Below are 24,392 nucleotides of genomic sequence, written 5' to 3'. Positions count from 1 at the left end.
TGATTAATTTGTTACCGTGAAAAAGTTTAAGTGTAATTTAAAAGGGCTGCTTAAGAAGTGGAGATCTTTCCAGGTACATGCAATTACAGAGCCCAATATTGATGCAAATTTCAAACAATTTATTATACTCATGAAAGCTAGTCCACTTTACCCTTTATTGGAAATAATCTTTGTTTGTATAATTGCAGCTTAAAAGTAATACAACCAAATTCTTTTCACATCTGGAGTTTGGCTGCACACCACTAGCACCAATTAAATAGTTATAATCATAGGAAATGAATATTGCAATTCAGAGCATGGTTTGTATTTAAACCAAAAAAAAAAAATCCTTGGTCATAAGCCCATAGTTAGCTTCATTTTAGAAAAGGCAGAGATGCTGTTTGCCAAGTACAAGGCGTTCAAAGATTTGCACTCCTGGGTCAATGAGACGACTCAGCAGGTAAAATGCTCGCTCACAAGCCAGACAGAGTCTGATCTCCAAGCCCCACATGGTAGTAAGAGAGAACCAGCCAATTCTCACAAGTTCTCTTGTGACCCCCCCTCCCCCACATAGTATGCCACATGCACGCGCGCGCGCACACACACATAAATAAATAAGTGTAATTTTTGTTTTAATTAAGGAGCCAAAAGAAACTTCTTCACTTGATTTTGGTGACCCTTGCTGAATTCCTTCCCATCTTGACCTTCTAGTCTCTAATGCTGATAATTCCATTCCATTGTTCTACAAGATTTACACTACTTTCCACAAATGAGTAACAGCATGTGCTATTACTGTGTCTGGTTTATTTCACTTGGCATAAAAATCTGTGGTTCCTCCCCACACTGCTGCAAATGACAGAATTTCATTCATTTCTATGAACAAATTGTATCACATTGAGCACAGACTGTATTTCTGTATCATATCATCCACTGAAAGGCATCTGTATTGACTCAGTATTGTAGCCACCGTGAAAGTGTTGCTGTAAATATGGTACTGTAAATATCTTTTCAACATACTAATTTATTCTCCTTCCAACATACAACTAATAGTGGGATTTCTGGGATTTCTGATGGTTATTTTAAGAGTTTTAAATTTTATTTTATTTTGTAATTATTTGTATGTATGTGCATGGGAATATGGCCATGGAGGCCAGAGGTATTGGATGCCTCCAGCGTTGGAGTTACAGAGAATTGTGAGCCATCCAACATAAATGTTGGGAACTGAATTCATGTCCTCTTACAAGAGCAGTGCATACTCTTACCTGTGGAGTCCCCACTTCAGCACAGGGTTTTGTTTTTTAAAAGTCATTGTATTGAAGCAAGGTGTAGGGGTGCACACCTTTAATCCCAGCACTCGAGAGGCAAAGGCAGGAGGGTCGCTGTGAGTTTAAGGCCAGTTCAAGGCCAGCCTGGTCTACAAAGCAAGTCCACAACTGCCTTGTCTCAAAAAACAAACAAACAAACAAAACAAAACAAAAAACAATAAAAAAGTCACTGTATTGGTTGTACTAATTTATGTTCCCACAAACATTGTATAAGAGTTTTTATTCATCGAAATCCTATCCAACATGTATATTTTCCATTCTTTTATTACATTTATTTGTTTATTATTTGTGTGTGAGGGGGTGGAAGTGTGTGCATGTTGAAGCAAATGGGCCATTTTAGGAAGTCAGCTCTCTCCTAGCACCATTTGGGTCCCATGGATAGAACTTACTTTACCCACTAAGCCATGTCAGCAGGCCAGGGATTATCATCTTAATCATCAACCTTATCAATATAATATTATCATAGCAAATATATAGTTAAAAGAGATCTTTAAACGGATCATTTATTTATCTGCCCCCCCTCCCCCCACCTAGCTCCATGTAGAAATCTCTACTTCCTTATTCCTGGAACACTCATGGCTGAAGTTTATTACATTGGAGGCTAGTTCATTTTATTGCTGAGCCACTAAAATGGTTAAACAGAAATCTCTGACCCAAAAACGACAGGGTAATGATATTCATAACCTCTTTCTCTACTAGAATTTACCCCAAACCAGCAAGAACCAGTAAAAGAAACTATAACATCAGAGAAAGGAGAAGAATTGAATCTGGAAACCCCAAGCCACAGTGGGTAAGAATTAGAAAATAGAGTGGTAAATGATTCAACAGGAAGAGAGAGAGAGGGGGGGGGGGAGGGATTTGTAGGAGTGGAATTGACTGGCAGCAGAAAGGCTCCCTGTGAAAGGCAAGCAAATGCAGCGATAAACTGGAAACATTAATGACTTTGAAATGAACACAAATGCTACCAGAATGACACAGCATAAGATTAGACATGAGGGTACTGTTTGGTGGCTGCCAGTGTGTTTGTCTACTCGAATAGAAAGAAGAAATGTTAATACTGCTAAAGTGGCCAAGAACCTGAGACTGGATAGGCCATGGGCGGGTGGGAAACCTAGTACTAGTATTCTGTTACAGGAACATAGCAATAAAATGTCTCCTAATGACATTCTGCTATACACACAGATCAGGGCCCTGCTCGAGAATCATCAGAGAAACTTCTTCTTGAGGAAGATGGTAATTAACATAAAGATCCACAGCTGGACAACCGGCAGAGAGTAAAAGACTTTGGAGCACTCAGGCCCAAATGGGATGTGTCCATCAAATCTCTCCCTTCAAGGTTCAGGAATCTATGTGGGAGAAAAGACAAAAAGACTGTAAGGACCAGAGGTGAGGATGACTCCAGGGAAGCGGTGTCCTCCAAACACAATGTACGGATGCATATATGAGCTCACAGAGACTGCGGCAGTGTGCACAGGGCCTACACAGGGTTCCAGCACTGAGGTGGGAAAGTGATGGGGTCTCATCTCTAACCAAGAAACTATTTACAACTGGTGTCCACCAGCAAAAGAAAAATCAGATTTCTCCATTACAGTGTCACTAGGTCTATCAACTACACTCTAGAGGAAGCCTTATGCCCAGGAGTAGTTGGCCAACATAAATGAACTCAATTGTTTTTTGTGTGTACTTTTTGTTTCTTCTTGGTTTGGCTTTTTTTTTTCTTGTATTATTGGTCTTTTGCTTGTTTTGTGTTTCCATGACTTTTTTTTTTTTTTACTTTTAATTTTTTCAAGAGCCTATAGTTCAGTTGGTAGGGAGGTGGGCAGGATCTGGGAGGGATTAGGAGAGAGAGGAATGATAAAACTACATTGTATAAAAATAAATGTTAATGAAAAGAGGAACATTAGAAATTGGACAAAATCCTACAATCCCATACCACAAAAAGAAGTCTCTTTCAGGGCACCTAAAGACTGTTCTCTACCGAAACACAGTAGAGGGGCCCAGAAGGTGTCACACACGAACAATGACAAAGGAGAAGATTCAAAGCTGAGACTCTAGATAGAAAACAAAGAAAAGAAAACAAAACGAAAAAACAAAGTTGCATCCTAGGCAAAATGACTCACAGAAGGTTCACATCAAATCCTATTATTGTGCAACTCCAGAAACTCAGACAGAAGGTTCTAAAGTGTTCAGAGAGGGGCAAAGTCCACACGCAAAGGGACAAAAATTAAAAACGACCTCAAATTTCTAAGAGGAAAAAGAAGAAAAGAAAACTAAGAACCTGGTATCTTCACTTTTTTAAAACATGAGGAATAATCTTCAACCTAAACGTTATTATGTAGCCAAAGAGTCAATCAGACATAAAGCTAGAAGGTGACATTTCAGATGCAAAGTCTCACATAATAAATGCCGTCTCAAGAAGCAGCTAAGGTAGTGGTTCTCAGCCACCCTAATGCTGCGACCCTTTAATAGCTCCTCACTTCTACGTCTTAACTGTAATTTTGATACTGTTACGAATCATAATGTAAACATCTGTGTTTTCCATTGATGGCCTTGGGGCATTTGGGACCCACAGATTGAGAAGCTCTGCACTAGGAGCTGCGCTCCACCAAATGAGGAAGGAAGTGAAGTCAAGAAAGAGGAAGACGGGGAAACCCGTAAATGAGAGAAGCAAAGAGAGTTCCTAGAACGGCAGAAGGGGAAAGCCAGCCCAGCTGCGTAGCGGGCCCAGGATGAACCTGACCAGCAGGCAGAGATCAAAGCTCAGAGGCTGTGTGTGTGGGGGGGGGGGGCGGGGGGGATGGACTTGCCACGGAAATACTAGCATGTGTGAATTATCTAACCGTTTTGATCTCAGGGGATATTATATGAAGATCTAATTCACAGAGCTCTTGCGCATCTTAGGGAAGATAGAAAAGCCCCAATGTTAGGTCCATGAAAACAAAGCCAGACGTGGTGGGTGCACGCATGGTCACAATACGCTATTCCAGTCAGCAGGAAATAACATTTCTTTCTTTTTATCAAAAATACTTTTTTCATACACTGCATTCTGATCATAATTCTCCTCCCCCAACTCCTCCCAGATCCCACCCACCAAACTCCACATCTTTACTCCCCCTTCACCCCCCCCTCTTTTTTTTTGTTTTTGTTTTTGTTTTTCTAGTCAGGATATTTCTGTGTAGCCGCTTGCTGTCCTGGAACTCACTCTGTAGACCAAGCTGGCCTCAAACTCAGAGATCTAACTGTTTCTGCCTCTCATAGTGCTGGTGTGGGCCACCACTGTTCATCTTTTTTCTCTTTCTTTAGAAAACAAACAGGCACTTAAAAAAAAAAAGCAAACAAAGCATCAAACACACACACATCCACAAAAACACAAAATCATAATATAATAAAATAATGTAGTAATACACAAGCAAAACACCTATAAGATAAAACAAAACAAATCAGCAACAACAACAAAAACCCAAACAAAGCAATAAGAGAAAAAGGTCTACAAAAATACCATTGAGTTTGCTTTGGACCTACCCTTAGGTGTGATTTGCATACCCAGTGAGACTTCATTGGAGAAGATTGAATTTTTTTTATTTTTTATTTTTTATTTTTTATTTTTTTGCAAGCCATGTCAATTGCAAATGGCTTCTTGCTCAGGGTTGGAAACCTATGTCTACTTCCCTCTCTCAGCACTGGAAACAGAATATAAATAAAGAACTGAGATTCAATTTTATTGGAAAAAATGAACAAGAAGTGAGTGCAAATAAAAACATCTTTATAATTATGGGAACACAAGAGATAATGTAAAAAAAAAAAAGCAGTTGGCAGCAATACAATTAGTGTTCCACTTTTGCCAATTCCAGATCCATAGACCCAATCTATTACAGATCAAAGACATTTAAATGTGCCTGAAGGCTGAAGGTGTAAATTATGGGAGGGTACTTATACAAGGGTTTGGGTTTGATCCCTAACACCTTAGGGAAAGGGGAAAAAGGTATCTGTAATGGAACATGTACAATTTGGCTTTTTCCCTTGTCTTTACTCCCTAAACAATATGCTGTAACAGCCATTTGTGTGCCATGTGTACTCCTCTCGGTACGATAAATAACCCAGAAATGTTGTAAAGCACACAGGAGACTTTGTGTATAATGTATGTAAACACTGCACCATTTCATATGAGAATTTTGAAACGTATGCAGAGTTTAGTAAGGGAGGAAGTGTTTGGAAACCAAGTGCCCAAGGATATCAGTGTGTGAGTGTGTGAGCATTTCACTTACAAGTGAAAAGGGATGTCACAATAAACAGAGGCGTATTAAGTTACCTCTTACATTTATTAACCTATTCAAAATTCTGGACCATAGGTGGATTCTTATAAGTCACACCTTTATGAATTTTGAAAACATACGAACCCTTTCTGGATGTTTTGGATAGATATCACATAGCTGTTTTTTTTTTTTTTATTAACCCTCATCTACTTAACTATCATTAGCAAGATATCATAAGTTCTTACAATTTAGTAGTCTTGGAAGCTCAAGATCAAAATGTAGGCAGATTCCATATGTGGTGAGGACTCAAAGATAGCCATCTTGCCACTGGAATCTCACAAGAGGAGGGATTTTTCTCTAAGCCTCTGTTGAAGGGAATTCCCAACTGAAATTACATGATCTCCATCCAAATTACCTAATGACTTCCCAAAGGCTTATTCTCCCGAACTGGATTTTAAACCCAGAGGTAGAAGGCTCCAAGCCAGAGACTCATGATGCTATGGGATTCCCAGACAGAACCCTGAAGCTTTTAACCAGAAAACAGCACGTATTCATGCCAGCACTGACCCAGGGGAGTCACAGCTAAAGGCTGAACCTTAAGTACAGCTGTTTCATTACTTCCCTCTTTCTCTCCCTTACATGGTAACATACATTCTGATTGGGTGGTCTATATTACAGAGTTGCCAGAATCACACACATGCACACACAGACACCGATTGTGCCGTGTTGCTGCCTTCCCTTTGTTCTGGGAGGGCCCTTATCACAGTGACTCCAAGTTGTCCACCCAGATTATTGCTGGGACTACTCAAGGCAGAACATCAGTGTCCCTTAGAGCACTAATGCAGTTTGCCCGGCATCTCCCAAGCTTTGGTGTTAGGACCCTCAGCTCCATACCCTTAGAAGTCGGCTCACACTCTTCCAGCAACCGTGGCTCACAGTCCTTATAATCTTGGCTCCTGCATCTAGCTCTTCCCAGTCCCTTTCCCTTGTCCTCCATAGTCTCAGCATCCCTGATGTCCTTAATACCCTTAATTGCTTGCAGCTCTGAACTCTTTCAGCAGCCTCCTGTAGATACAGCTCTGGGCTTTGGGTACCAGGCTCGTAGCTCTGGAATTCTTAGTGGCCTCTGCACCAGCATGGCTGCTACCAGAGCTATAATGCCTGAGCACTTGACTCCCTGTGTGAAACCATCCCATCCTAGTCTATTTGTGATTAAAAAAAAAAAAAAAATACCAACTAGGTAAAGACACCACTGAAGAGATGTCTTTATCAAAGCCTAATATTGCAATACCAGCAGAGCAGGGTGGAAGCTACCTAGACTTACCTAAAAAGAGTACTTGGTTTACACAGCTGGAAGAGATGCCCATACACTCACGTTCAGCCCTGTTCCACCAGTCATAATCGCACATACGCACAGTTGCCAATTCTGCCACTCCCAAGACCTACACAAAGACCATGACAAGGTGCCATTGCACCAATCCCAGGGTTGTTGTAGTTGTTGTTTTTTGTTTGTTTGTTTGGGTTTTTTTCCCTCTCAGTCACAGCAGGAGGAGCTGCTGAGTTCACCAAGGTTTGGCTAGCCTTGTTATCTATAGTCTTCCTAAGCTGGTACAAACTGTGCAGAGAGGTCACAGCTGGAGCACGTTCTCTCAGAGCAGGCCTTGCTGGCTTCACTTGCAGCTGTGATCACAGTGGTTCCTGAAGCTCAAGTAAAGTGATTCCTGGCAAACCAAAGAAGCTTGTTTGGGAAACTGGGATCCTCCCTACTCCAGGCAGCCACATAGGGCAGAGAATATGTCAGCTGGCAATCAATCAAGCAGCTGACTGGCACACATCTGACATTTAAAATATCAAAGGATGGTTACAGCAAAACCCTAGGAAATCAGCATTAACAGTGTTTAACAGCATCTAACTCCTATGCAGAAATCGTTCGAGAGTTGAGTCATTCTCTGACTCAGTTTTATGGAATTTTAAAGTAATACATATCTGAAAATGGGTATTTTATAATGACTATAAGAAAGGTTGACTGGGAGGTGGTAGTGCACACCTTTAATCTCAGCACTCTGGAGGCAGAGGCAGGCAGATCTCTGTGAGTTCGAGGCCAACCCGGTCTATAAAGTGAGTTCTAGGACAGTCAGGGCTACACAGAGAAACCCTGCCTCAAAAAAAAAAAAAGGCATAAGAAAGCTATGCCTGCTTTCATATTAGGACATCCTGATACACATGGTAACATAAAATACAGTCCAGCCATTAGATTTCCTTTTTCAATTAGTTTCGATGTTATTTTGTTAAACAAATCTGCGCCTTACTAAAATTCGATTGGTACTGACTTGTAATTTGCGTTTCCTCAGAGATCTGATTGGGTTGACTGTGACAATCAGGGTGTCTTCTGCTTACCAAATATTTGCTAAATTAGAGAAGAGTGTTTCTTTCATCAGCTTCGGTGTATTCATGACTCTGATGTCTTTGTCACAGCTTCCTCTTGTCAGGCTGGTTCCTCTCTTCCTGCCCTTCCTTCCCCCTTTCTTTGTGACTTCCCTCACCCAGCGAGCAGAGGAAAGCAGGGAGGCGCTTGGGCATGGGAGGCATTAGCTTCCTTTTGCTGTTTTTTTTGTCAATCTGCACCACGGTAGGGGATTTAAAACAGGATGAACTTAACTGCTTTGCACTTCTGGAGTTTAAAAGTCCAAAGTGGGTTGCACGGGGTCTGAAGTGAAGTTGTTGGCAGAACCGCATCCCCCTGAGGCTCCAGTGGGCAATGTTGCTGCCTTCCCTGACTTCTTACGCTCCTTGGTGCGTGACCCTACCCCATTACATATCCGCCTCAGATCAACAGATCTCCTGTCCTGAGTCTCAGCCTGTTTGTAAGGACTCTGTGATTAGCGGGCCCTCTAAGACCTTCTAGATGATTCTTCACCTCACCGTCCATAATCACATCTACAGGTCCCTTTCTCATGGAAAGGAACAGATTCAAAAGCTGCTCCGTGAGGACATGGACACCTCTGGGGTGACTGAATTCTTAGAGCTGCTGTGCCCAGACTATACCCAGAGCAGAAACAATGACAAGAAAGAAAGAAAGAAAGAAAGAAAGAAAGAAAGAAAGAAAGAAAGAAAGAAAGAAAGAAAGAAAGAAAGAAAAAACTGTTATGGTAAAGCCTGGGAACACATTCTCCAGAAAAATCAAGAAACCTGGAAGTCTTATTTCTCTTAGACAGTATTTTACCACTTTCCTCTGGCTGTCCTGGAACTCACCACATTGACCAGGCTGGCCTTGAACTCACAGAGAGTCACCTGCCTCTTGCCTCCAGGCCAGAGGAAGGCATTTTTATGGCAAGGGGGCTCATAGAGATGTCAGCTGTGGACACACTACATTTGTCACCCCACTTGTGAAGAGTGTTTAAACCACAGTTCCATAAAAGCCACCCAAATGTGTATTTCGAACGTTCCAAAAAAAAAAAAAAATAGTAACAACAAGAAAGCAGTGGCCTCAGAAATAAGGTCTCTGGCACCTCCTCTTCTACGCTATGTGTCATTTCATCTTAAGTGATTCTTAAAAGAAACCTGACATTAAGTAGTCCAGTCTGAGAGACAGGGACTGAGTCATAAACCAATAAATTAATACAGAAATAAAAACCCTGACGTGTCCAAAAAATAACAACAGTGGAAAACTGCACCAGGGGGCCATTCATCTGGGCTTGAATTTTGAAGAGGTCTAAGCTTGGAGAGCCTCACAATCTACCAGCTGCTTTTCTTTGAAACGATGTTCCCCTGGCGACACCTATTGAAACATGGGCAGACTTGTCTCTTGCTGCGTCAGGGGATGTTCCCTTCCCCACCCCCTCCTTTTGTGGGCGTGTGTGTGTGTGTGTGTGTGTGTGTGTGTGTGTGTGTGTGTGTGTGTAGTTTCTTGCTCCCTGTAAGAACACAGCCCTGCCGCCTGTTCCTGCTGCTTGCTGCTGCTGCTGCTGCTGCTCTGACTCTCTGCCACCTCTTTCCTCTCTTTTCTCTTCCTGCTTAGCTCTCCTTCTTCTGGTAAGTGTGACAAACACTCCCCCCAAGCCCTCGAGGTGTGCAGCCTGTAGTCTGCAGTGTTCAAAACTTGCAGATACCAGTGGATGGTGGAAGGGTTTTCCATTGTTTAACTTATAAAGACAACATGTCGATCAGGAAGAGCTGGGCTGCCTGAGCAGCTGCGGGGACTGCTAGGACAGGGGAAACATTCCCCCTCCTTGCTGGAGGGGCACAAAGCCAACAAAGTTTGTAAAAGACAGATTGTAGAGTTTCTTTGCTAGAGAACAAATTCCTATAAGAGGGACAATTTAAAAGTTCTTTGGCTTTGTTTATATTTGTTTGTTTTTCCTTCTTGCTAATTTGTTCTGGAGCTTTTTTAAGGAAGGAAATTGTCCTATGAACAAAAGCAGGTTACTCTGTTTTCAAGGAAAGTTGGGGTTTGGATATATATATATATACACATCACAATAGTGGAATACTTGAGGCCCTGGGACTGGTCCCCAGTGCTACACACACACACACACACACACACACACACACACACACATACACACACACACATACACACATACACACACATACACACACATACACACACATACACACACATACACACACACATACACACACATATACACACACATACACACACATGCATACACACATATATACACACACACATACACACACACACACACGCGTGCGCGCGCGCCAATTAACGTGGAACAGAAGTTTAAAGAATAACCATGGACCTAAGCATAAAAAACAACTGTAGCTTGGTGGATGAATACATCCCAGGAACACTTTCATGTAGCCTAACCACAGTAAAATGTCCGTGGACTGTTTCAAATAACTGCTTTGACTTTACATTTCACCCAACAATAATCTCCCCTACACTTACAAGCTCACATATGGAATCAAACCAGTAAACGCTCACTATTTTTAGTGTGAGTTAGAGCCTGCCTAGTCTCTGACTTCAGGGATGGGAGGGCTAAATGTCAGAACTCATTTTTAGAAGAACTTAAAATAACTTCTGGCTGGACAGCAGGTGACACGTGTCTTTCTCTGTGCTTGGGAGAGGCAGGGGTTATATATAGATGAGGACAGAGTAAGTGGAGGTCAGCGTAGAAATTGCAGTCACGGAGGCATTGCCTCCTTATGTGATAGCCAAGTCGACCAACTAAAACTGGTGAACTTCCTTCTAAGTCAGCGAAGACCGCGTAAGGAGCACCACAGGTGAGTGGGGAGTGGCCACACACTGGATTTTCCCACTCTCTTGTTGGCATTCATGTGTTCAACACCTAGTACAGTCAAGTGTTCGACTCTTGCCCTAAAAGGGGTACAGGGAAGCTGTGTTTGGGGAACAGCATGTTTTGTTTTCACTTTCATGCCAATATAACAGCAAAAGGTGTGAAGTGTGAGGATTTCGCTATATTTTTTTATGCTGTTAACTAGCGGCATAATTATTAAGTTCTATTTACAAACGAAGTGTACCAAAACTTAAGCCAAATCTATCTATCCATCAAAGTGGTGAAAGCAAAGCCTGGAAGCCTCAATGCAATTTGGTGTATTGTTCCATACTTTCCAGAGGCCATATTGTATCTGGGTGTTGTTCTTGCTGTTGTTGTTGCTGTTGTTGTTGTTGTTGTTGTTGCTGCTGCTGCTGCTGCTGCAGCTGCTGTGCCAAAGGACTGAATAGCGGAGGCAGGCCTGGGAGTCACTATGTAGCTGAAGGCAGCCTTGAACTTGTGACCCTCCTGCCTCCATGAAGAATAACAGGCATGCCCCCACCATGCCTGACTTGAGTCCATATTGTATTTGGAATTAATTTTGTAGTTGATCTCTCTGTTTAATAAACATTGGTATTTCTTTAAAAATTCTTACACTTTTCTAGAACTTTATGACTTAGAAAATTATAATCTCTTTTGTTCTAAGAGAAGGTCGCTTTTTAGAGTGGAAGAAGAATATTACAGAAACTTAATGACTTAGTATTATACGAGGGTTGGAGAGATGGCTCAGTGGGTAGGGGTGCTTCCTATACAAGCATGAGGATTTGAGTTCGGATCCTAACCACCATGTGAAAACTCGGGTGTAGTCGAGTGCGGCTGTGATGGCAGTGCCGTCAGGGACAGAGACAGGAGGATGACTGCACTTGCTGGCTGCCATCCTAGTGCCAGGTTCAGTGAGACACTCTGTCTCAGGGGAATGAGAGAGTGTGATAGAGGAAGACACCAGACATCCTCCTCTGGCCTCCACGTGTGCACACACACATGTGTGTGACTGCACCACACTCACACACATATGTGTACATGAAAATATGTTTATAAGGATCATCATTCACCCATATTATTGGATTACTTATATATTCCCTCATTCCCTGATTTAATTAAAAAAATGAACCTCAAAAACTGGTTTTGTTGATTGATAATTTCATGCTGCTCATTATAAGGAAGAAAAAATACTAGAAAAGTGACTTTATCTAATAATGTGTTTATATCAAATTATACAAATTTAAATTTGTCTTAAAGATTTTAAAATATGAATGATTTTATGAATGATTTTAGTAAGCATAATGATTGTTATATTAAAGATAACATTTTCACTTTAAAAGAAAATGTCTTTATGCATGTTCTTATAAGGACTGCAAAGTCTACATATAAAAATCTTAACACAAATTGGCAATACCATGAGTTGACTCAATTTCAACAAAAAGGGCTACTACTAAAATGTGAACATTACACTCAAAATAGGACAGTAATATGACATGAATTTTCATGTCAGCAGTATGTGAAAGTTCATTTGCTCTATGGCAGAAACCAAAATTAGCTGGTACCTATCAGAGGGATATCCTTATCACTGAAATGTAAGCAATTCATTACATAAAACTATCTGTGCTTCCCACCAGATACCATATGGAGGCTAATCACCCTGAACAGCTCTCAGCAGAACAGTCAACCTCACCAGGCGACAGTTCATCACTCAATCAAAGTGGCCTGGGAAAGCAAGATGGCCATCAGTCCTCAACCTCAGTCCAAGCAGCAGAACAAGAGACAAGTGTGCGTCCTGAGAAGGGAGCCCATGATATCTCTGAAGAGTTGAGCCGACAGCTGGAAGACATCATAAGCATGTACGGGTCTGCTGCCAGTCCCACAGGGAAAGAGGGCACCTCTGAAGTGAAGGAGCATCCCGAAAACACAGCAGACAATGAGGATGCTGACTGTGAAGAAACCACCGAAGAGACAGACAGAGAACCCACTGCTTCTGAAGAGCCAGCCACAACCAAAGAGCCTGTCAGCAATAAAGAGCAAAAGCTCGAAAAGAAAATTCTAAAAGGATTAGGCAAGTATTATGTTCTAATATATGACTTTTCTCTTAATTATTCCATTTGCCTTAACATTAATAAAAAGTCATATCTAATATATTCAGATTAATATCATAGCCTCCTGTTGGGTTTCTCTAAATTTTCTATTGCTCTATTTGTCTCTAGCCCATTGCTTTAATAGAACTAAAGTGAAAGTTTTAACATAATGCTTATCTAATTAATCTACCCACATGGGCACCCATTGCTCTTAGAAAGAAAACCAAAATTATTTATTTTATTTTATTTTTTAAAGATGTATTTATTATTATGTATACAGTGCTTTGCCTGCATGTACACCCACAGGCCAGAAGAGAGCATCATATCACATTATAGATGGTTGTGAGCCACCATGTGGTTGCTGGGAATTGAACTCAGGACCTCTGGAAGAGCAGTCAGTGCTCTTAACCTCTGAGTCATCTCTCCAGGCCAAAAACTAAAATTAGTAAGGCATTTTTAATCCATGTGGTCTAACCTTAGCCAGTTTAAGTGTGAACTCATTTCACTGTGTCCCCCAACATCTTTCTTTTAATTCTATCCCTGACACCACCGTTACTGCAGCCACCTCACCTTCTATTCTGGCTCTTTGAACACCACTGCTCCATTCTCCAAAGGCCTCTACGCATTCTACCTAGAAACACCTGCCCATTTTCTCACTGCTACCCTTTCAGCCCTTTGAGCATAAAACTCCTACTTACCATTTAGCTTATAACCAAATGGAATTTTTTTTAAAGCACAATCCTAACATTGTAACTTCTTTTGGTCTGCTTTGTACTGTATGTATGTCCATAGTACTACTGAGCTTTTTGTATTGTACATCTTGTAGGAGAGTATTTGGTTAATGTATCTAATTCACAAATGGATTTTCTTTTTAATCTTTAGAACAGTGTGTGTGTGTGTGTGTGTGTGTGTGTGTGTGTGTGTGTGTGTGTGTTGACATCATTGGATGTCTGTGGTATAAGACAGGAGACGACACATTAAAGGCTCAATATTTGCTATAAGAATGAATGAAGGAACAAGAAATTTAAAGCAAATCTAGTAAATAAGCAGATAAACAAACAATAATAAATAGGGATACATTTATTGATAAAAATAAAATTGTCAATTAAATCACTTATAAAATATTTTTGATAAAGCACAAGTCACAAAAATGTGGTTACATCTGCCAAGAACTGCAGAAGACACATTCCTGTCTGCTCATCCATTCATTCGTTTCGTGACTATTTATTAATGCCTGGTTGTGAGGCACGCGCTCACACACACACACACACACACACACACACACACACACACACACACACACACGATCCTTTTATTAAGGGGATTTTGGCACAAAGAGAAAAGCAAACACGTGAACCACTATGCAGCAGAAACAGGCAGAGGAGGAAATACTTCTGAAGAGCATGGGATTGGCAGTTCCAACAACAGCGTGGATGAAGGGAAAGAATAGTAAGTTTGCAGCTATGGCTGAAAGCATTACTGCCCATGGGAAAGCCCCTCAGTCTGTCCTCACTAGTGACTGCCCCTAGAGCACTCGCATCAAAGAGTCCCCCATGTGAGACCTTGCTAGCATTAACTTTTTTGAGTCTCCATTAAGTTTTCTTCAGCTACCATGCTACATGGGTAAGTCTTAAGGGTAGTAACCATATCTTGTTTATTTGTACAGTGTGATGGAATGAAATACCAAGGACACTGCATCACAACTGCGTTTACACTCCAGAAACAGATTTCTATCTGTAAACCCAAATAATCTGCACTAGAGTAGGGTACCGATGTGTGCATAAAATTCATTATGAAAAGGGCTTTCAGGAAGGCTTAAATGATACCTTCTAGTAATACACCTGACCCACCCCCAACAAAAAGATCACAACATTTACTATATTTTCACATTCCAAAAATATAATGCTGAGTCATTCTAGGACACTGGGAGTCATAATAATTTTCCTCCGAATTAAAGGGCATTTTTTCCCTCTCCAATCAAATCATCGTGGATGTACTCCTCAGCACTGTCACATTAAAAATCCAGAATTTCTCTGAATCATTGTGCACATCACCCTAAACTGCTAACATAGGCATTTCTGTGTATCTGCTGTACTGAGGGACAAATGTAAAAAAAAAAAAAAAAAGAAAAGAAAATTAAAGACAACCGCAGTTGGAGATTCTATATTATCTCCCACGAGTTGTTTTCTGAATCTGTATAATACTTACAGTCACCAAATAATTAGGACAGTTTTTCAGAATGAGGAAAAAATTATACTCCTTTTGTTTTTTTTTTCTGCCACTCCCTACAAATTATCAAGCTCCAGCCCAACATGTTTGGCTAGAATTTCTGTTTGTGCACCAGAGGCCCAGTCACAGCAGTGTGGGCTGCTGGCCTTCCCGTGCTACCCCACACTTTACCATCAGCATATTCTCCCACACACGGTACTGACTCAGCTACACTCATAGCTACAGCAGCTCTCTCAGGCACGCCCAGACACACAACCACCACTTCCACCTCAGTTGCTTACAGGTGGCTTTAGGAACCTTCTTGGATACTTGTTAATTAAGTGGTGCTGCAATAACGTCTACAAATTTGAGTGTGTGTTTGAATCAAATTCCGAACTTGTCGAAAACCCTGAAGTGCACAGCAATTCAGAACTGGTGTACACACGTGTCAGGCCAAGACACTATGACAACTTGGCAGAAAGCAAGTTGTGGGAATAAAAAGGTGATATGGCTCCAGAAATGACTTCTTCCAACCTTAGAATAAAAAAATTATGGCTGTGGACTTCTTCCTGAGGAAAGTACTTCCTTGGATAGAAGGAGGCTACCAGACAAGATAAGGCTCCACCTGCGTCTACTAGTTACTAAAGCAGAGACTTGTAATTGCCTTTTTATAAGAGAAAGCTTGTTAGAGGTATCTCTGTGACTACAGAGGTCTGCATTTCTCTGAAAATAATTCTAAATATGCCAGAAATATAGGTTTGTTGTGGGATATTTTACTTACCTTCACAGACTACAGGTACTGAGAAACCCATAACCAGGACACTATGAGCTCTTTAATGTCTTCAGATGTCCATTTACCGTGCCTCATCTTCCTTAGAACACACACACACACACACACACACACACACACACACACACACACACACACACACACATTTCCCTGATGGCCTGATCCATTTCTAAATGATTTATACGTATTCTGAGAGGGCAGCAACCTGTAGCTCTGACATAAATTCTAAATGTTCTTGAGAAAAAGATAAGAGACCAAAGGAGCCCAAGGAAAAGACAAATTAGTGGGACTCAAAGACAGATGAGCAGGTTCACAAAAGCTGACACATGGGCCAGAATCGAGTAGAGAGAAGTATAAGAGAAACAGAGTCAGACTGTGGGGAAACAGTCTTCTTTGTTTTGTATTTTGTTGTTGTTTTGCTTTTCAAGACAGCGTTTCTCTATGCAGCCCTGGCTGTCCTGGAACTCACTCTGTAGACCAGGCTAGCCTCAAACTCACAGAGATCCACCTGCCTCTGCTTGCCAAGTGCTGGGATTAAAGGCATATACTACCACCACCTAGAAGGAAAGCAAGTTTTGAGCGAAATGATTCCTTCTGGCTTTTGAGCACTGGAGGGAGTGTACAGGTTAACACCCCACCACTCTTTTGATTTTGTTTTGTTTTGTTTTTTATTTTTCTTAAATGATTACTAGTAGTGTAAACATATCACTAGCTGACCTCATGAGAAGTCCAGGTCTATTCTCTAAGTGAGTGAGAGACTGAAGTTCCAAATAATCACTGAAATCCCAGAGGCACAAAAATGTCATTTTAAGGGGGGATGCTATGACTGGAACACAGAGGAAGGGTAGACTTCTCAAAATTGATTGTGGTATTAAAACCATGCAAAACTATCAAACGCTGCGGCATGAGAGTGACAGTGAGGGTAAGGGAATACACATTTAAAAGGTAGATCAGCATTTAAGATTCTAGAGTGACAAATGTATCACCTGAACAATGTTGCTATTTATCCTTTATTGCTATTTATACCAGGCTATAAATGGTTAAAGCTATTTCATTCGTGGAGTTACGAAACCTTAAGGACTGAATTCAAAATCCATTTAGTCATCTCATTAATTTAACCTGCTAGGCAAGGAAACTAAAACTACAAAGTTGCTCAGCTTCTTGATGGCAGTGCAGGTTTAGAACTTAGGTCTCCTAGTTAGATGTGAACTTTCCTGAGAAGATATCTGTTGATGTTCAGAAATTTTTTTAAACACTCAGTGATGTTCAATTGCATTAGTAGGAGAATAAAAATTAACATTAAAACGTGAATCTGGGTATAACATTTGAAAGAGGACACACACTCTTACATAATAAGTGAACAACAAGAAGAAAATACAGAACTGTACACGTGGGTATGCAAGAACAAATCATATCCCAGCCACCAAAAATGTAATAAAAGAAACCTTTTGGATGAGAAAAAGCATAAGTTTATGGATACATTAAATCTATGCAAGTAATACAGCATTTAGTAGAAGCAAGCATTACTGTACTAATAGCTTGAGGGGAAAAAATTTGGTTCACGTGTCTACAGATTGTCTAAAATTTAAGGTTTTTAATTTCTTTTCCAAATAATTGACAAAACTCCCACTTTCGATATAAAAATATTTGCTTTACACCCAATACAGCAGTGCCAATGTTCACAGCCAAATATCACAGCGTTGTTCTCACGCACGGGAGCTTCAGCTTTCATATAGCTTCCAATGAGTGGCGTTTTGCATTGTGGTAGTCATTTACCCACGGCATGCCTTTCTCGGTGTTGACAGGGAGGCATGAAGCTTCCTTCAGAGTGGTACCTTCAGGAGAAAGCAATAATGCCCACCTGATAAAAGGACCTGGAGCAACGTCAGGTTTTCCTGCTGTGTCTAAGATGTCAGCATGTGGCCCCAGTTCCATGGGAATTCAGTTTTCTCAGAGGTTGAGCATATCTCTGTTTCTCTCTTCCACAGGTGTCCCGCATGGCACCCTAGCCAAGAGAACCCATGCAAGTTTAAAACCTAATGTCTCTAGTGAGTTCTACACATGGCTCTCTCTAGTTCCTTGAATTTTCTGTTGAAGCTGAGAACAATTTTTGAAGGTGTATTGGCACACAGGAATGGCAGACAAACATCTATACAAAATAGCAAATTTCTAGAGCAGAATGGGATGCTGATTAACATGAAGATTATACAATACGAACAACAAATGCCCTCTGTAAGCTACAGAAAATATAAAGAGACAGATCCTTAGTTTGAGAAGAGGAAAACCCTGGAGTCCCTCATTTCATTGCTCTTCCAGGAAGACAACCAATGGCTTCATATGTTGGTGCTCACCACGTGAGGTGTCCCCACACACTAAATCTCCAGGTGAGAATAAAGTCTCACCTTCCTCTACTGCATCAGGACAGTGTTATTTGATTTACCTGATTTGTGTGTCTCCTGGTTGGCTTCATTTTACTATATTATTAAAATTACTTAGCATTTGTCTTGGACCAAATGCTATGCTAGGCCCTGGTCCTAACCTGATGGACAAGAGCACTTCCCTGCCTTTCATAGGTTAAAAAAAAAAAAAGACCCAGGAGAGCAACCCTCACATGCTTACATTCCTAGCCCTGAAGTCAAGGGTTAAAGAATGGTCTGGCCAGGGTAGATCACCCAAGCTGCCAGAAGAGCAGCAGGAGCAAACATTAGTCATCCACAACGGCTTTGGAGTAGAGCTAGGAGCTGGGTGGAGCCTCACTCACAGATGACTCACTGAGCCAAGATAGACCAAACGTTAAGAATGAGTTCATTTTCTTCTAAAGGCATTCTCTTTTGTTTCACTAGATTTTTATGTTACCAACATTCCACAAGAGAGCTTAGAGCAAGTCACCTTGGATTAAAGTCTTTGCAATGCCAGCAATTATGTAATGTGGGTGTTTTCTGGGCCTTGGGTATTTCATCTAGAAAATTAAATTGGCTAACCTGGATGTCTCTGCTACCCTTCTAGACCTAGAATTTTGTAATCCCATGTAATCTTGCTATATTTAATAAAGAAGAGTAACAGATGTCCACTAGAGTTGAATTTCAAGCAAACAATGCATATAACTGTACACAAGTATGCTCCATGCCCTGTCTTTCAAAAGCAACCCTAATTCCTGATGGGTCTGCTTCTCCAGGATGAAAGCGAGTATTCTAGCCAAGGGGAAATACTGGTTCTTAGTGAAAAGGTTGCAAAGTTGCTCACATCCTTCAGCAAGTTCATATACATCACAAAACACGGGCTGTCCTCAGTGGCTCGACCTCGTTCCTGTGAGCAGACAGAGTGGTTGTCACAGATAGGTGAGAATGGGAAAAATCCTTCACCTTGGCAGGATGGTTTGCAAAGATGTAACCAGTAGTAAATGTGGGCCTAAGCATCCCAGACATTCCTCCTGACACTGACCAGATGGTTCACTTGCACCACAGAGAGGCTAAGCTAAAAAGACAGAAGGAAGAAGGCGGGGAGAACCTAAATCTCCCTGTTAAATAATCAGGAACATATGAGTTTTAAAATATAGCTTGACGTCCAACTAGGGAGGAAAAATAAACTCTCTCTGTCTACCAGCAGAGATTCAAGTCTAGGTAAAAGAAATGACTGCTTGAGAAGGCTGAGTACAAATTTATGAACAACACACACACACACACACACACACACACACCTATGAAGCATTGCCCAGATTTGGGTCCTTTCCCTGTATATATTGATTTTTATTCTCTGGTAGGCAATATGATTAGAGTTATTCCCACCCAGACCTAATGAATAGGCTGAACAAAAAGGAGAGGATTGGTTCAAAAGAAGGTACCAAGAAAATATGGGAGGAAGAGGCCACTAGCTTGTCAAGGCTCTGCCTTGGGCTGAAGTTCCAGGAACATACTGTACTGACACTGGCCGTTTCATGCTCATCAGTAATTCTGTTTATCTGTTCTCTTCCTATTTTTCTTTCTTTTTATTAGTTAACATAGGAAATGGATAATTTATCATTTCATAAGGTTGGTGTTGTGACATACTTTTAAAATAGTAAGGATACACAAGGGGAAATAATGAGAAGAAAACTTGGGGACTTGTTTTAGCAAGCATTTATTGAAATTCTACCATGAATTTGACGCTGCACCACATTAACTAATCCTCACTCTGAAAGGCAGAGGTCATCCTTACACACAGGAAGGGCCAATTGTACCTGAGGCTCAGGGAAGTTACTGGTTTGGCTGACGTTGGTCCTAATTTGCAAGCGATCAATTCAAAATACCAGCCCCCGTCACCTGACCACATACTCAACACTCACTTTTAAATGTTTTATTTTTATTTTTATTTTTAAGGGAAAGAAGCTAACTTGCTAATGCAAAATCTGAACAAGCTGAAAACACCTGAAGAAAAGCTTGACTTTTTACTCAAGAAGTATGCTGAATTGGTAAGCTCTTTCATCAGCTCTTTCTGTCTGAAAGCTCAAAGCTCTAGTCAGGGCTGAACAGAGGAGAATGTGGCTGGCTTCTCGTGAACATCATTATAGAACGTGGCTAGTTATCACAAACAAGCCAATGCTAGACAGAATGCTAGAAAAAAAAAGATTTTTTTAGGGAAAAAAAGGACATCTGACATGTAACAATAGAAAGGACAAAGAAGGTAATGGTCTCTGTGTTCAATTATGTGTTTAAGTTTTGGGGACAAGAAAGAGTACAGATAACTGAAATTCATTGGCATTTTATAAAGTTCCTATTAATTTTTAAAACTAAGTTATCCTCTCTATAAGGATGGATGAATCTTAAACTTTCCTTCCTCTTCTACACCCAGGCTTCTCAAGGGCTATGAGGGAAAATTCAGAGTGGAGTTAATGCCACTCCACAGTTTGCAGCTCATTCTTGTCTGGCCTGACCCATTTCTTCAGTTCTCTTCTTTGGTTCCTAGTCTTTCCGTTCCCTACAGTGATAAAGTCATGCATGTGTCCTGCTTGGTCCCTGGTTCCACATCCTCCACAGACAGCCTCATCCTCCATCCTGGAACAAGGGAAGCCACTTCAAACCATCTAAGAATTCCAGAAGGTCACTGTCTTTTCTTTCATGCTTCCAAACCAGCCAGTGGAGAAAAGGGAAGGACTTTGTGAGGCCGGTACTCCAGTACCAAGGAAGCCTCCCCAAAACCTTCTGGGATATAAGTGGGAAAAGGCAGCTGAACTGAAACATCTGAGGTCTATGGACCACTCCGCCCTTGCATCCCCAGAAATGACATAAAGAAAACTGCATTTTACTTGTGTGTGTGTGTGTGTGTGTGTGCGCGCGCGCGTGTGCGTGTGCATGTGCATGTGTGTGTGCGTGTGCTCTTTACTTTAAGAAAGCCAAGGAACACAGACCTTCCTCCAGGCAAGAGTTGAGCCACCTCCCTCCAGAGGTAGATGCATTTTAAGGCTGAGGATACTCCAGTTGGCAGCCTCCCGCCAGCACCATATCCCCTGGATTCCCTTACATCCTGCCCTTCCTCGTCTCCAGGAGGCCCTGGGCCTAACTTCATTTTTTAAATTATATTTTTAAGAGAGCTTCCCAAACTGAATAAGCACCAACCCCACAAACTCCACGCTGGCTGATGGTTTGTTTTCCCTGACTGTAGTCCTGTAATCCTTGTGTTCTCTCCGTCCTTCTGCCTTGACACACCCTGTTATGCCGAATTGTGAGGCCATGAACATAATACAATTCTGAAACCTTGAGTGCCTGGCTGATTGCTTAACTTTCAGTTACTTTTAATCACACAAACTCCATTTTGATGACCTAAGAGTTCCCAATACACAAAACACTATTTCTAATCCATCATCTAAAATATAAACTCTGTGCTATGTGTGCTCGTTTCCAGCCCTATGCAGTCAGAAATGGAGGAACTATTACCATACTGCACATATGAGTTGAAATTTCATTTTCTTGGTTCATGTGGCATTTTCTCAAGCAGTTGAGTCTACATAAAGCACGTTTTGTTAAAATTGTGTCATATTCCACTGCGTGGCTCTTTGTGCGGATTCACTAATTCTGGAGACAGTGTCTTTCCACTTCGGAAAATAATGTGGTTGTGAACACCATCATTTATTAGCTATGTTCCTTCTCCATTATGATTTCAAGAAAAAAATTCTTAGAAAGAGGATTACTGAAGCAAACAGAATGAGTGCTTTTTTGTTTCGTAGTTTTATAGCCACATTGCTTGCCAAGATAAGGGTAGAAATTTACAAAGCAATTTAATACTGACTATTAGCAATTTAAATTAACATAATGTAAGTTGGAAGTCAAAGATATTTTTCCCAAAATCTGGGCCACGTTCTCTCGTGCACATCACACCACCCCTTTGTTCTTTTCTTAGTATTTTCTGTACCATCTGTCCATCATTCCTTTAACTAAACGACTATTTACCAAGGCCATCACTCATTTTCTAGTACCATATGCTATGCTTGGGAGGACTATTCTTGACCGGCACCCGGCATCTCTTACAGTGCTATGTTGCCACAGCAGCACAGTGGAGAATTGTTTCTCTGGTCCGAGGGAGCTTTCTCTAGGAGCCAGAGCTACTTACGAGGGTGCCAGGAAATTCCCTGTGCCTACTCACGATTCTAACTAAACAGTCACCTCAACAGAGATAAGACAGTACAAGCCTTACTACACTTACCATTTGTCTTATCCCCTATAACAAACTTTCAGACCTAAAAAAATCACTCACAAAAAGTGACCCAAAAGACCAATTACATTTCCTTTTCGGGGAAGGAAAATTATTTTAAAATTTTAATTAGTTAATTAGAGATAAAAGTCTATTTTCTTGCTCACTGATTAGGATATTAGTATAGAAAGTGTCTGAAATACAATGGATAATGTGGAGCATATTGTCAACTCCAACACTATAAATCAAACTGCCACTCTACTTCACTCATGCCTGCAGAGCCTGAAGCGTGTAACATTATCTGCCATTGTGTTCATCAATAAATAAGGCTATGTTCATTAATAAGTAAGGAAACTTTATGACTACATTGAGAAATGGCCTTGGAAAAATATTTTCCAGAAACTTCCTCAAGTTCTATATACTTAAAAAAAGAATCACAAATACAATTCTAATTGAGCAATTGGTACTAATTGTGCTTTTTAAAAAACTTAACCAAAAAGAATAAGACATTTGAGATAAACTTCTAGATATCTGTTGCAAATTTCTAAAACTATGCCTACATGAATCGTTAAACCCCAAGGACCACACTGGTCTGAGGTTGACTTGGTTGCAATATGTTCACTTTCATTCTTAAAAAACAAAGCAAAAAGCCCCACACCCATACAAAAGCACAGAAGTCTGCACTGTTTGAAAAAAAAATCCAGACATTAAAATATTTTAAAAATTGGAGTATTTTATTTTAAAGCTAAGGAAATTAGATCTGGCTAAAAGCTAAATGTGCATGATCTTATAACATAGCCACAGATTAAATATGGCAAAACATAAATCATGTCTTCCTACTTACAAAACACTTATAAACTTACAAAGTGTATCTGCTTTCTGACACACAAAGAAAGCCACATAGGGCAGTGCTTGCCAGACAGAGGCAGTCTTGTCCACCAAGGTGGCTCTGCATGGAGATATTTCTACATGTCACAATTACACATTGTTACTGCCATACAGAAAGAGAGGGGCTCAGGTTGGTGTTAAATAGCCCACGACACAGAGGATTTTGCACATTACAAATATATATTCCATTATGTCAACAGTGATGAACTTGAAAAGTTTTGACATACAGCTTAATTCTCAAAAGTAAAGCCAAATCTATAATGGCAACAATACATCAATTTCAAGGAAGAAAAATTCTGTTATAATCACGGAAAACTTTACCTTGTCTAATCACTATGGTACAAAATTAAAGGACCACATCTATATTATGAGCAAGAGTTTAGCATGAGAAATACATAATGCAGGACCCCTGGCTTTTCAAGAAGGATGTTAACAATCTATATTTCTAGCAATATGGTTTGCCTTTTCCAATTTTATTTGCTAAAAAGTGGAAACTGCACATGGGTACAAACTTAGAAAATCAAATGTGCATATTCTTAACTTAATCTGTAAAGGGTTTATAATGGTTATTCAACATAGAAGAAAAATAATAAAACAAAATATAAATTGAAGAAAGTATGACAATGTTCAAATAGTTGAGGAAAAAAACCAACAGATTTTTAAAATAGGGAAACTAAGACGTGGTCAAGATTCATGTGGAGTGTACATATATTTCCATTATGCTCTGTAAGGCAGTGGAACACTTGACATGTGAGGCACCCAATGGCTCCCCAGAGATTTTTCTTGATCTTAGCCAACATGGTTTGTAATAGAACCAGTCCTTTCCTGGCTTAAACACCCAGGCACTAAAGAAAACAAGTCCAGTGGAGTGAACAGTTATAGACCACGTTCAGCTTGCATGTGGCTACACTAGTGTT

The 24,392-nt window shown here is 40.6% G+C and overlaps 1 protein-coding gene across 2 annotated transcripts in view; it reads left to right on the top strand.

Annotated features, from left to right (window-relative positions):
- The first annotated feature begins 9,456 nt into the window (after positions 1-9,456).
- The window catches only part of TXLNB (taxilin beta), a 39,703-nt gene continuing 24,767 nt past the window's right edge, over positions 9,457-24,392 (top strand). Inside the window, exons 1-3 of one of the 2 annotated variants that reach the window (XM_084777482.1) lie at positions 9,457-9,589; positions 12,474-12,907; positions 20,280-20,371. In XM_084777482.1, the coding sequence (XP_084633608.1) occupies positions 12,481-12,907; positions 20,280-20,371 (519 nt within the window). In that variant the 5' untranslated portion in view covers positions 9,457-9,589; positions 12,474-12,480. Of the gene's footprint in view, positions 9,590-10,674; positions 10,805-12,473; positions 12,908-20,279; positions 20,372-24,392 lie in introns of those variants that run through there. The other variant, XM_084777481.1, reaches the window with a different exon arrangement.

Source organism: Acomys minous (genome assembly GCF_964271855.1).
Source record: "Acomys minous genome assembly, chromosome: 3".
Taxonomy (NCBI): domain Eukaryota; kingdom Metazoa; phylum Chordata; class Mammalia; order Rodentia; family Muridae; genus Acomys; species Acomys minous.
This window is presented reverse-complemented; position numbering and strand designations above follow the sequence as displayed.